The 11,377-nt window shown below is 60.2% G+C and overlaps 1 protein-coding gene and 1 pseudogene across 1 annotated transcript; one reads left to right on the forward strand and one right to left on the reverse strand.

Moving 5' to 3' along the window:
- The first annotated feature begins 189 nt into the window (after positions 1-189).
- LOC111774793 (P2X purinoceptor 6-like) lies at positions 190-4,768 on the forward strand (annotated as a pseudogene).
- Positions 4,769-6,095: 1,327 nt separating this feature from the next.
- On the reverse strand, positions 6,096-9,315 carry LOC100065777 (cationic amino acid transporter 4). Its single transcript, XM_001496274.6, has 4 exons — positions 8,187-9,315; positions 7,125-7,717; positions 6,759-6,867; positions 6,096-6,657 (listed from the first exon to the last, which is right to left on the reverse strand). Exons 1-4 carry the CDS (start codon positions 9,166-9,168, stop codon positions 6,485-6,487), a joined length of 1,857 nt encoding a protein of 618 aa, XP_001496324.2. The 5' UTR covers positions 9,169-9,315; the 3' UTR covers positions 6,096-6,484.
- Positions 9,316-11,377: the final 2,062 nt, after the last annotated feature.

Genomic DNA, 11,377 nt, shown 5'->3' on the forward strand with positions numbered 1-11,377 from the left:
AGTTCCCTAGTTGTGGACTTTGTGTGAGTAGTTGGGATCCAGAACATGGCCTGGGAGCCTACCTCCATGGTGACATCTTTCTTTAACTGAGTTCAACACTGAATCGCTTGCTGGGCTGGAGGGTAACTGTGTGGGTCCCTGTCCCCTGAGTCCTGGTCGTTGGTCCCACCTCAGTTGCTGGGGTGCCACATGTCCTGGTTGGCCCTGTGCACAAACGAGGTGAGGCACGTGCACAAAGGATGTGCTGCGTTCAGCAAACACACACGATGTCCCTCCTTTTCTAAAAGCTCGGAAGATGTCTATTTAATCTTTGGTTTGTGGACTGTCCTGAAATTGTGCTGGGACCACGGTTCTATGTTTTCTGGAATCTGTGATTCCTCTTTGCCCATGCCCTGCCTTCTCGCTCTTCCCTCGAAACTCCTGGGGCTGTGAAGTAGTTCATCAGGTCTGACAAGCAGGCTTCCTGAGTTCCTGAATAGCAGAGTTCCTGCCAGCTCCTCAGGGTCCTGGTCATCTGGCCCCTCCAAGCACATGCACTATGTCCTTGTGGTGTCACAGCCTCCAGCAAACACCTGTCGAGCCTCCCCCAGACCAGGCTTGCAAAACTCCACCCTCCCCACCTCAGGGAGCTCCTGAACAGACAGCCCAGCCAGGTGGGGGGCCTGCGATGGGGACAGAAGCTGCAGCTGGGAGACCCAGGGAGGCTCGTCAGCCAGCCCGGGGCCTCAGGAAGGCTTTCCCGCAGGGTGTGAGGCTGGAGCCGGATGTTGAGGATGTGCAGGCAGAGGGGGCTGCGTGGGCAAAGGCCGTGAGCAGTGCGAGATGAGGCCCCTCCAGGGCTCCCGGCACTGAGTGGGGTTGTCCCTAGATTGGGACTGGGCCAGGGAAGGGGTAGCCGAAGGTCACAGAGGCCCTGTGAACCCCTCTGAGGAGCTGAAGTGGATCCAGCAGCAGCGGAGCCACAGATGGGCTCCGGGGAGGGCGCTCAGTCGTCTGTGCATTGGGATGGACCACGCGGGCTGCGGGAAGGGGGTGGACGAGGGCAGACGTGGGACCCGTGGTGGTCACCGTGGAGTCTGCTCAGAGAAGGTGGTGGTCTAGCAGGGTGGAGAGGAGCAGACTCAGGACATAGGTAGGGACAGTGGGGCAGAGCAGGAGGCCCCATGCTGTCCTCTGTCCACTTCTCACAGTCTCAATCCCCACAAAGTCCCACTGTCTCATTTGGCTTAGAGTCCCCAGCCCTTCCTGCCACCCTGGTACTGCATTTCTCCCACTGCCCCTGAGCCAGGGGCCCTGGATAGCGGTGTCCACCCTCCACCTGGCAGAACCATGTCTGTGTGAGTGCCTGACGCTTGAGGGGCTTCCTCTCCGGGGTCTGGGACTCCCAGAAAGCTCGCCTCCATCCCCTCCTGGCTGATGCCAAGAACTCTGTGACCATGGGTAGGCACTAGCGTCCCTATTTTACAGCAGAACAAACTTGGCGGGGAATAGCCTGTGGGGCTGTGTTCCCTTGGCCAGTGTGTGGGGTGCCACTTCCCTACAGGCCCTCTAAGGATGGTCCTGCCCTTTACCACTCCCAGCACCTCCACCCTGATGTGAATGCACCCTCCCAGAGTCCCGCCACCTTCCCCGTCATCTGAGTTGGACTAGAGGAGATGGGCCTCCAGGAATCACTTCTACCCCCGCTGGGGACAGAACTATAAGGAGGGAAGGAGTCTCACTCTGCCTTGGGGTACAGCACTGCACCCCTATCTGGCCAGGGGCTGCTTGTCCTCCCTTCTCTGACCACCTCCTTTTATTTGCACCCTCCAGGTTTCCCATGTGCCCCAAACTCAGGGAACCCTGGGGGCTAAGCAGGGGATTGCAGATTGCAGGGCTGGGTCACGAAGGGGAGACACCTCCTGGGCCTGGACAGCTCTGCTCTCTCACCACCTCAGCACCCTCCATCCACTGGGGACCTGATGGGCTGACGAGGACTGTCCTGAAGGGGAGATGGGGACGCACAGCCACAGTAACTGAGGGCCCTGTCTTCCGGCACCTCCACTGGGATGGGGGTTCAGGGGACCGTGCTGGGACCTCGGGTGGCTCCAGCGTGCAGGCCTGGTGGTGCCTCTGCATCTCTTCTTTCTGCCGACAGCCCCCTGCCACTCCCTTCCCAGGCGCTGTGGAGATTGGAGCGCCTGGAGTTTGTCTTGTGTTTTCAAGCCATAAAAATGGGCCAGTGTGTGGTGTTCAATGGGACCCACAGGACCTGTGAGATCCAAGGCTGGTGCCGTGTGGAGAGTGACACCGTGCCAGTGTAAGTGTCCCTGACACCCAGGGCAGGGTCCCAGGAGCAGCAGAGCCTGCCCCTTACCTCCCCCCACCTGCAGGAAGGCCCCGCTGGTTCAGGCTGACAACTTCACGCCGTTCCTCAAAAACCCTGTCACCTTCAGCAAGTTCAACCTCTCCAAGTAAGCATGGCAGGTCCCGGCTGGCCTCAGATCCTCCTTGTTCCCTGCTGGGCCTGACCCCTGGCCCCACCTCTCAGGTCCAATGTCTTGGAGACCTGGACACCACCTATTTCAAGTGCTGCCGTTATGACCCACGCTTCAGCCCTTCCTGCCCTGTGCTCCACATCAGGGACCTTATGGCCTCAGCTGGAGGGGTCTTGAGGACCTGGCATTGCTGCTGGGTCTCTGGGAGGCAGAGTTTTAGGAGGGCTTGGGGAGAGAGAGGGCCCCGGGCCCGCGTGCTGGTGGAACAGTGACGCGCTGTGTGTAGGGCGGTGCTGTGGGCATCCCCGGCCACTGGGACTGTGACCTGGACACCAGGGGCTCTGACTGCTGGTCCCCCGACTCCTTCCAGCTGCAGGAGAGGAGCTACAACTTCAGGTGCAGCCCCACTGCCCGCCTGCTGCTCCTCAGCCAAGTCCTCCCCCACCTGTCCTCCCGTGGCATCCAGGACAGACCACACCCTGGCCCGTCCCTCTGGACGGTCTGCTGTGTGTGTGACGGGGGCCCCAGGGCAGGAGGGGTGCTCTCAGCTCCAGGTCCCCAGCACAGGCTATGTCCAGCCTCCCTGCTGAGCCCTTTGGCCTCCACCCCACCTGTCCCCACACCCCTCCTGCAGCTGGGACCCCTACCCCAGCCCCTCCTGCACTCCACCCTCCTCCAGCATCTCCCTCCACGCCACAGGGGGCTTTCCTTTTTACTTTTCCCTTAAGGTTTTATCTAAAAAACTACAAAATCTATAGAAAACTTCAAAGATTAGTACCGTGAAAACCCATATAGCCTTCATCTGGGTTCACCAGGGCTGTTTTTGTTTTTCCCCCAACATTTTGCCCCATTTGCTTTCTCTCTCCCTCCCTGGAGTGACCCAGATATATTTAGATAGATGTCACATGAAATCATTGGAAAGTAAGTGGCAGATATTCAGACACTGACCCCTCTCAACGCTGTCCTGAAAATGAGGACTGTCCCCTGTTGACCACTGTCCTCTTGTGACACTCAAGAAGTCTAACATTGGCAGATAAATCGAACATTTAAATTTCCCCAGCTGTGCCAGTAATCGTCCTAGATCTTTCTATTTTCAGACCCAGGATGCACTCCAGGATCTTGCCTTGCAGGTAATGTCATGTTTGAGTCTCCTAAGCAGACGTCCCCCATCCTTCTGCCACCGCATGTCACCTCGTCACTCTCACATATACGTGGACACAGCCACCGGGCCTGGAGGTGACACCCCTTGACACTGCTCGCTGAGCTTGGCCTGGCCTGGCTTCACTGACCTCCCCAGCCCTTCACAACCATGTGGGGCTGGACCTGCCCACGCCCTGCCCCTTCCCCTCTGTGCTCTCCCCGCCCTACGTCTCTGCCTCGAACTCCTTCCTGATCCCTGGAAAACCGGCCTGACAGTCTCCTGGCAGGAAGCCCCTGGTTTCCGGGGGGAGCGAGTCCCCTCTCTGGACCCCACAGCCCAGGCCTGCCCCCACTCCCCCATCCCCACTGCCGGTGTCTCTTTAGGGACCCTTCTGTCCCTGTCCCCTTGGCAGGCAGGGAGCTTCTGAGAGGGAAGTCCCAGCTTGCTTGTCCCCTGTGTCTTCAGCAATGACACAGGGCTGAGACCCAAGTCTCAGGCTGAGGGTGGATGGAGTCAGTGGATGAGTAAGATGAGGCCTGTGAGGGCCGGGCCAGCCCAGGAGTGGGCAGAGCAGACCACTAGACTCTCCTGCCCCCAGGACAGTCACTCACTGGGGGAGGCCTCAGTCGTGGAGGCCCGGAGCCTGCTCCAGCTCTGTGGGATCCCCTTCGACATCCTGGTCACTGAGCAGGTAGGGGCCAGGCCAGGGTGCGTGGAGGCAGGCAAGGGTGAGGGGTGGGAGAGGCCGACAGCCACAGCCAGAGAGGCTCAGCCCAGGTCTGTCTCAGGCAGGGAAGTTCGGGTCCCCACAACCATCACTCTGGGCCCTGGAGCGGCTTGGCTGGGTGTGGTGAGTCAGCCAACGTGGCTCCCTCTGGCTGCCAGGGAGCATGTGCCCCACTGAGTGCAGACCCATGTTCCCTTTCTGACATTGAGTCTTGGGGTGGGGGCTGGGGAGGCGGCAGGATGCCAGATTGGGGACCAGGACATGGGGCTGCCCTGCCTCTCACACATCACTTTCTTCTGTGACCTGCTGCTGTTGTATGTGGGTAGAAAAGCCAATTTCTACTGGATATCTGGACACATATGTCACTGCTACCCAAGGGCACACCTTGAGAACGTGTCTGGCCAGCTGCCCACCCCAGCCTGAGGCAACTGCACGAGGACCATGCTCTGACCAAGACCCCAGGTGCAGCCCAGGGGCTGCAGAGAATGTCCTTAACAGAGCACATGGAAGCCCCAGCAGGCTGGCCTGGTTCTGGCTCTGGCATCCTCCCGGGGTCCTGAGTCCGGCATGCTGGAGAATTTCCCCATGTCCCCGGGCCCGTAGTCAGGAGGGGAGGGACGGGGGCTGCAGGAGTCCAGCCCTCTCTTGGTCCCAGAGAGGGGCAGAGATTTGGGAGTGCCCACCCCAGGGAGACAAGGGGCTGCCTTCTCAGGGGTCCCTGGTGACCAGGTCATGCTGGCAGCTTGCTGGTGGAGTGACATGGGCCAGGTTGGGGAGGCCCAGGGCTGGGGCTCAGGCTGGGGAGCATCTGGAATCATCTGGAACCTGGAACCCCAGCCAAGCCTTGGGGTCCCTGCTGCCTCTCAATCCCCAGAGCAGTGTCCATGGGAGGCAGGGTCAGATAGGCTGGGGTGAGAGTTCATGGCTCTGAGGCCTGGTTATTGGAGCGGGGTCACATGTACCTGGCTGTCCTTGGGGCCCAGAGAAGGCTGATGTCAAGGCCGCAGAGAGTCAAGGAGTAAAGCTGCCAGAGCCAGCAGCTTCCTGTGTGGTCCTCATAGGCGGGAACTGGGAGTCGGAGGTGTCTATGGTAGATGTAACATGGCCTTCAAGAGCCCAGTGGGGGTGCAGGCTTGGCCTGGGGACCCCAAGGACAAGGTCCCACAGCCATGAGGTGGGGCCAAGGCACTCGTGCACCACCTGCACAGGTGTGTCCCATCCTGTGCCTTCATCCCAAAGCCCTGATGGGGTGGCAGGGAGAGAGGCAGCTGGAGCTGTGGGCCCTGAGCTTATAAACAGCTGTTGCCTCAGTCTGCACGTGGCTGTGCGCCCTGAGGGAGTCGTGTGGGCCTGTGCCTGAGAGATGCGTGATGCATGTACCTGTGGGCCTCTACATCCCGGGGCCTCAGGCACATGCCCTGCTGTCTAGGAGCCCTGAGAAACTCAGGGACCCCAGGAACTCCACTCCCCTTTTTAGGCGGCCTTCTTGGGGTCTGGGTTCTGCTCTCTGGATCCGACCCCGAGGGGACATGTTGGACGCCTGGGAGGGAGCTTGGGCCCACCCTGTCAGGGACCCCTCTGTGCCTGGTATGTGTAGGAGTGTGTGCAGGTCCCCTCTGAGCTGGCCAGAGGGCACTGGCTTGAGGGGAGGACCCCGGGACCCAGGCCAGGCCATTTCCCTGACTCAGGGCTGTCTCAGGGCTGGTGCCTCCCCATTATAGAACCTCAGCATCTTTGCTGGGGATTAGGGACAATCGTCTGGTTCCTGGGGGCAGGTGAGGACTCAGTGCCACAAAGAACACCACAGTGGACATGATGGCAGGCCACGGAGGTGACTGAGCAGTTATTATTGTGGATCCCTGGGGCTGCGGGCCTCTTCCCTGCCTGCCCTGCTCACCTGCCGAGGTAGCTGGAGTTGGTCATAAACTGGAAGGTGCTGGGCAGAGTCCACCACACCAGCTCTGGCCACGACCCACTCATAAGGACTCAAAGCTACGCACCTGTGCTAAGGTCCTAAGGTCCTGAGGACTCCTTGGCATAGACAGGCCTACAAACCCAAGCTGTCCTGGATAAAAGGAGCTGCCAGCCTCTCTGTCCCCATGAGGAGTTGCAGGAGGGCAGGCAGGCCCCCAGCGGTCCTCATGAACTGGTGGGCTGCTCCGTGCGACCGGGCTCCTGGGCCAGTGCCTGGCTGGGGCGCTGCAGGGCCTGTGCCGTCTTTTCCAGGCTGCCACATGTGGCAGTCAACCCCGGCAGCTCCCGCTGGTTCTCCTTGCTGTGCCAGATGCCATAGCCAAAATACACCACGAGTCCTGTAAGGATGGCAAAAGCCTGAGGGGCAGGTCCCAGCCCAGCTTCCCTGCTTTCCTTCCTCCTGCCACTCACCCAGGGTCCCAGCCTGGCGCCTACTCACCGATCAGCAGACAGATGGACAAGCGCAGCCAGGTCAGGGAGCTCAGCTGCAGCATGAGGAAGACGTTGAGGAGGATGCTCAGGGCTGGAGTCAGGGGCACCATGGGAACCTGAGGGGCAAGGGCAGGGCTGCTGGGCTGCAGGGAAAGGCTGCTGGCCTGGGGCCTGATTTCTCGGGAGTCCACGGAGCCTTTCTCTGTCTCTGGGGATTCTGGAATCAAGGGCCCACTTGCCATGCAGAAAGACGGGGATGGGGTACTGGCCTCCCCTGCCCCGTGAGCCCTGGTGCATCCTGCCACGGCAGAGGAGGAAGGGGCGAAGGGAGCTGGCTGGGCTGAGAGTGAGGGGTGCTGGCTGGAGGAAGTACCTGAAAGGTGTCCTGCCGGCGCTGTTGCTGGTGGGCCCCCAGGACAAGGAGACTGAGCAGAAACATGATGGAGCTGAGCAGGAGTGTCAGGGTGTAGCCCCAGGGCGGGAGGTGCAGGGCCGAGCCCCCAAAGACCAACACGCAGTCCAGAGTGATGGCCGAGGACACCAGGACACCAAGTGCCCAAGCCACAGCAGCTCCAGGTCTGCACCCACCCAGGAAGCCAAGGTATGGCCTCAGGGCTGGTCGCAGCTGCCCAGGCTCAGCAGCTGAGGCCTGCTCTGTGCCCACAGGGCTGGCTGGGTCCAGGGAACTGGCTGGAGGGGACTTGTGGAAGCGTAGCACGATAATGCTGGTGGCCACGAAAGTAAAGGTCAGTAGTATGCTGATGGACCGGAACTGAACCAGTGTCTGGAGGTCCAGCAGCAGCGCCAGGAAAGCCATGAGGACCCCAAATACCAGGATGCCCACTACGGGGACCTGCGTCCGGGGGTGCACGTGGGCAAACACCTGGAAGAAGAGCCCGTCGGTGGCCATGGCGTATACGATGCGTGGCAGGGTAAAGATGTCACTGAGCAGGACGGTGTTCATGGCTGTGGCAGAGGGTGAGAGACTGGTTGGCACAGTGAACAATCCCACCAGGGGCCTCTGCTGGGATTCAGGGCATGGGTGGCCCCTTGGGAATATGGACATGAGTCTACCTGGGCTCTCAGAGTGAGCCTGAGTGTATGTGGGATGCTGAACTGCTCCCCCTCACCACCCAGGAATGGGACAGCCCAGTTTAGGTGACAAACCCACTGGAGACTCTGATGTGGGCTGAGTCCCTCCACCAGGAAAGGACCTGGCAGCACATGCCCAGAACTGACATTTTGTGTACGATTGGCAGGGGCAGTGAGTAGGTCCCTCCCAACGAGCCTGGGTGGAGAGTCTAATCATTAGCACCGTCCTGGGCCCAGGATGCAACTGGGAACACAGGCCCAGATAGAGCTGTGTTCCCTGGGTGGCATAGGGCAGGGACCCACCACCCTGTCCCCTCCCTCCTTGCCCAGAAAGGCCCCTTACCAGAGATAGCGCCAGCTGTCACAATGAAGCCCGCCCAGCTGTAGCCCCGCTGGTAGAAGGCATCAGCGGGTGCCGAGTCAGGGTCCAGGCTGTGCCAGGGCACAATGAGGGTGAGCACAGTGGAGACGAGGATGTAGGCAACAGCCACCAGGCTGAGCGTGATGATGATGGCCATAGGCACAGCCCGCTTCGGGTTCTGGGCCTCTTCGCTGGAGGCAGCAATGACACCAAAGCCCAGGAAGGCAAAGAAGCAGGTGGCGGCACCGGCCATGATGCCGGAGAAGCCGAAGGGCGCAAAGCCACCCTCGTCAGCACTCCAGTTGTACGGGCGGGCCAGGACAAACCCCAGGATGATGATGAAGAGGATGACGAGCATATTGATAGCAAGCAGCACATGGTTGAGCCAGGAAGAGACACGGGCTCCACAGGAGACAAATGTGGAGGCCAAAAGTGCGATACCAGCAGCCAAGACATCGGGGAACTGGGCCAGGAAAGGCACCTGCCAGATGCCCACGTGGGCCATGGTGAAGTTACGGATGCGGTGGCTGAAGATGGCGTCCAGGTAGCTGCTTGAGGCACGGGCCACAGAGGCACCACCAAGGAGGTACTCGAGGAGCACGTTCCAGCCAATGAGGAAGGCCCACAGCTCGCCCATGGACACGTAGGTGAACACGTAGGCAGAGCCTGTGCGGGGCACACGGGCCCCGAACTCCACGTAGCATAGGGCTGCCAGCAGGGAGGCCACAGCAGCCATGCTGAAGGACACGAGCACCGCAGGGCCGGCCATCTCCTTGGCCACGGTGCCCGTGAGCACGTAGAGGCCCGAGCCCACTGTAGCACCGACACCCAGCAGGGTCAGGTCCAGCGTGCTCAGGCAGCGCTGAAGTGACGTCTCCATGGTTGACTTCTCCAGTGGCTTCAGCCGGTTCAGCTTCTGGCAGAAGCGCGCCAGGCTGGCAGTGCTGGGCAGTCCCCAGGCCATGGTAAGCGCCTGAGAAGAGCAACAAGCCGGCTGCCGGCACCTACGAGGGCGAGAGAGGAATGACAGGCTGCCCCGATAGGTCCTGACCAGCCTTCAGTCCTTGCTCTGACACTGCCCTGGGAACCGAAGCCTTGAACCACTGGCTGCCTGGAGGGACGGATGAAGCAGGGTCAGGGTCACGGGGAGGCATGGAGATTGCTTTGGCCTGCCTCTGGGGCAAGGGAGGGAGCCTGGTGGAGAGGGACCTGGGCATGTTTGGGAGGGGCCCTGAGGGTGGGGAGGAGACCGCCCCAGGGAGCCTGGCTGGGAACCGCTCTAGTGGTCTGGGATCCCAGGGCGGGGTGGAAACCCGAGGCTTCCAGGGAGCTGGGCCAGGGCTCCAGGACCCAGAACACAAGCGACTCTGTGGCCCTGGGTGTCGCCCAGGCAGCCACATGGCCTCAGACAGCTGCTTTCATCCCCTCATCCCCTGCCCCACCAGGCTTGTGTATCAGCTGAGACAAGAACCAGCCCAAGGAAACAGGGCCATGTGCAAGGTCCCTGGCATAACAAGATAGGGCCCCTAACCAATCGGCAAGCCAGGGGAATCAGAGAGAGCACACAAAGATCCACATTCCACAGCCTCTGGACGTTCCTGGGTTCACGCACGCGCCCTAGCACCCAGGAGTTGCCTGAGGGTGACCCTAGCCGCATTAGCACGGTAAACATCACACCCAGGGGTGGAGAGCTAGCATGCTAATGATACGTGCATCACATGTGGTGGCATGCTGAACAACAGCACAGGTGCAAGCACAGCCCCGCCTCTCCACGCCATGACAAGGCCATCCTCCCAGGCTTGCCTAATAAAGCCCCACAGTCACGCTCCCTACCGACTGGGTCACCTGCCCCTTTTCTTTCTGCCCCAGCCCCCTTGTGCCTCTCCTGTGCCCAGGCTGATAAACTTTTACTTTTCTACTCCCGTTTGTTGCCTCTCTTGATTTCTATTCTGGGAGATAATAAGAACCCAGTGTGCCGGTAACAAGCCCCCACTGCCTGGAGCAGGGGGCGTCCTGAGCCATGAAGCCAAGACCAAGACCCTGCACTCTGCGTTCTCACCCTGACATACCACCGCCACACTGCTGTGGGAGCCACTTTCAATGAGTCCCTGTCCCCTCAATCTAGAGCCTTCATCTCCTCTCAGACTGAGTGCCACCACACAGAACTTGCTGTGACTCACCTGCTGTCACTGCCTCTGCTGCTCTGTGTGCAGGGCTGGCCCCCACTCCTGGGCGTAAGATCCAGCACTGGGCCCTACCTCACGGTCACACACACACTCAGCCCACCCTACCAATACTTCACACGGTCAAGACCAGAGTTCCCCAGGTTCTAGGGAAGCCTAACTACCGTGCCTGGTTCACAGATGAGGACACCCCAGCCACCAGGTAACTGACTAGCCTAGGTCACTGGGGTGGTTTTAGGAGGTCTGTGGAGGTGAAGGTCCAAGTCAGGGAGTGGGGGGTCTGGACCCCACCCGCTTTCCACTGCTGCAGACACCCTCCTTGATTCCTCATCCCAACACAGGTACTCCACCAGCTGGGCACCATCCAGGCCCCTCCACACTGGGAGCTGTGGGGCTGTGGGCGTCAGGCAAGACGCTGGGAGGACGAGGGTATGAACCTGGCTGAGAGGCCCTGGGCAGCGCCTGACCTCTGGGCACAACGGGATGGCAATAAGCACCCTCATCCGCTGACGAGGGAGTGCGCAGCTCTGGGGACTGTTCTGTGAATCGGCAGGACTCACGCTGGCTGTTCTGAGCTCGTAGCTGCACACGATGTCCTGAAAGGAGGCAAGCAGACTCCTGGGGATGACCTCCAGCTTGGGGCGTCCCTAGGGCCCCTCAGACACCAATGACAGCCCTTTCTAGACAGGAGCACCTGTCAAGCCTGGGGGACCCTAATGGCAGCTCCCCACTTGTGGATATCTGTGAGAAGTATCGTGGACTGAGCATCTCCAAGCCAAACTACATCACAGGTCTTATCACGTGACAATCACAACTCACCACCCCGCTTCAGGCTTATTTATTCCTGGAGCTGAGGGGTCTTTCTCCTTTTGCTCTTCCGACTTCTTTGAAAGAGGAAAGGTTGATGTGACAGGCTGTTAACTTGTTTACAGCAAAATGGTGACTATTCTGCCAATTAAAGAAAAACCAAGAGAGATATCCTCTTCCCCA

This window comes from Equus caballus, chromosome 8 (genome assembly GCF_041296265.1).
Source record: "Equus caballus isolate H_3958 breed thoroughbred chromosome 8, TB-T2T, whole genome shotgun sequence".
Lineage (NCBI taxonomy): Eukaryota > Metazoa > Chordata > Mammalia > Perissodactyla > Equidae > Equus > Equus caballus.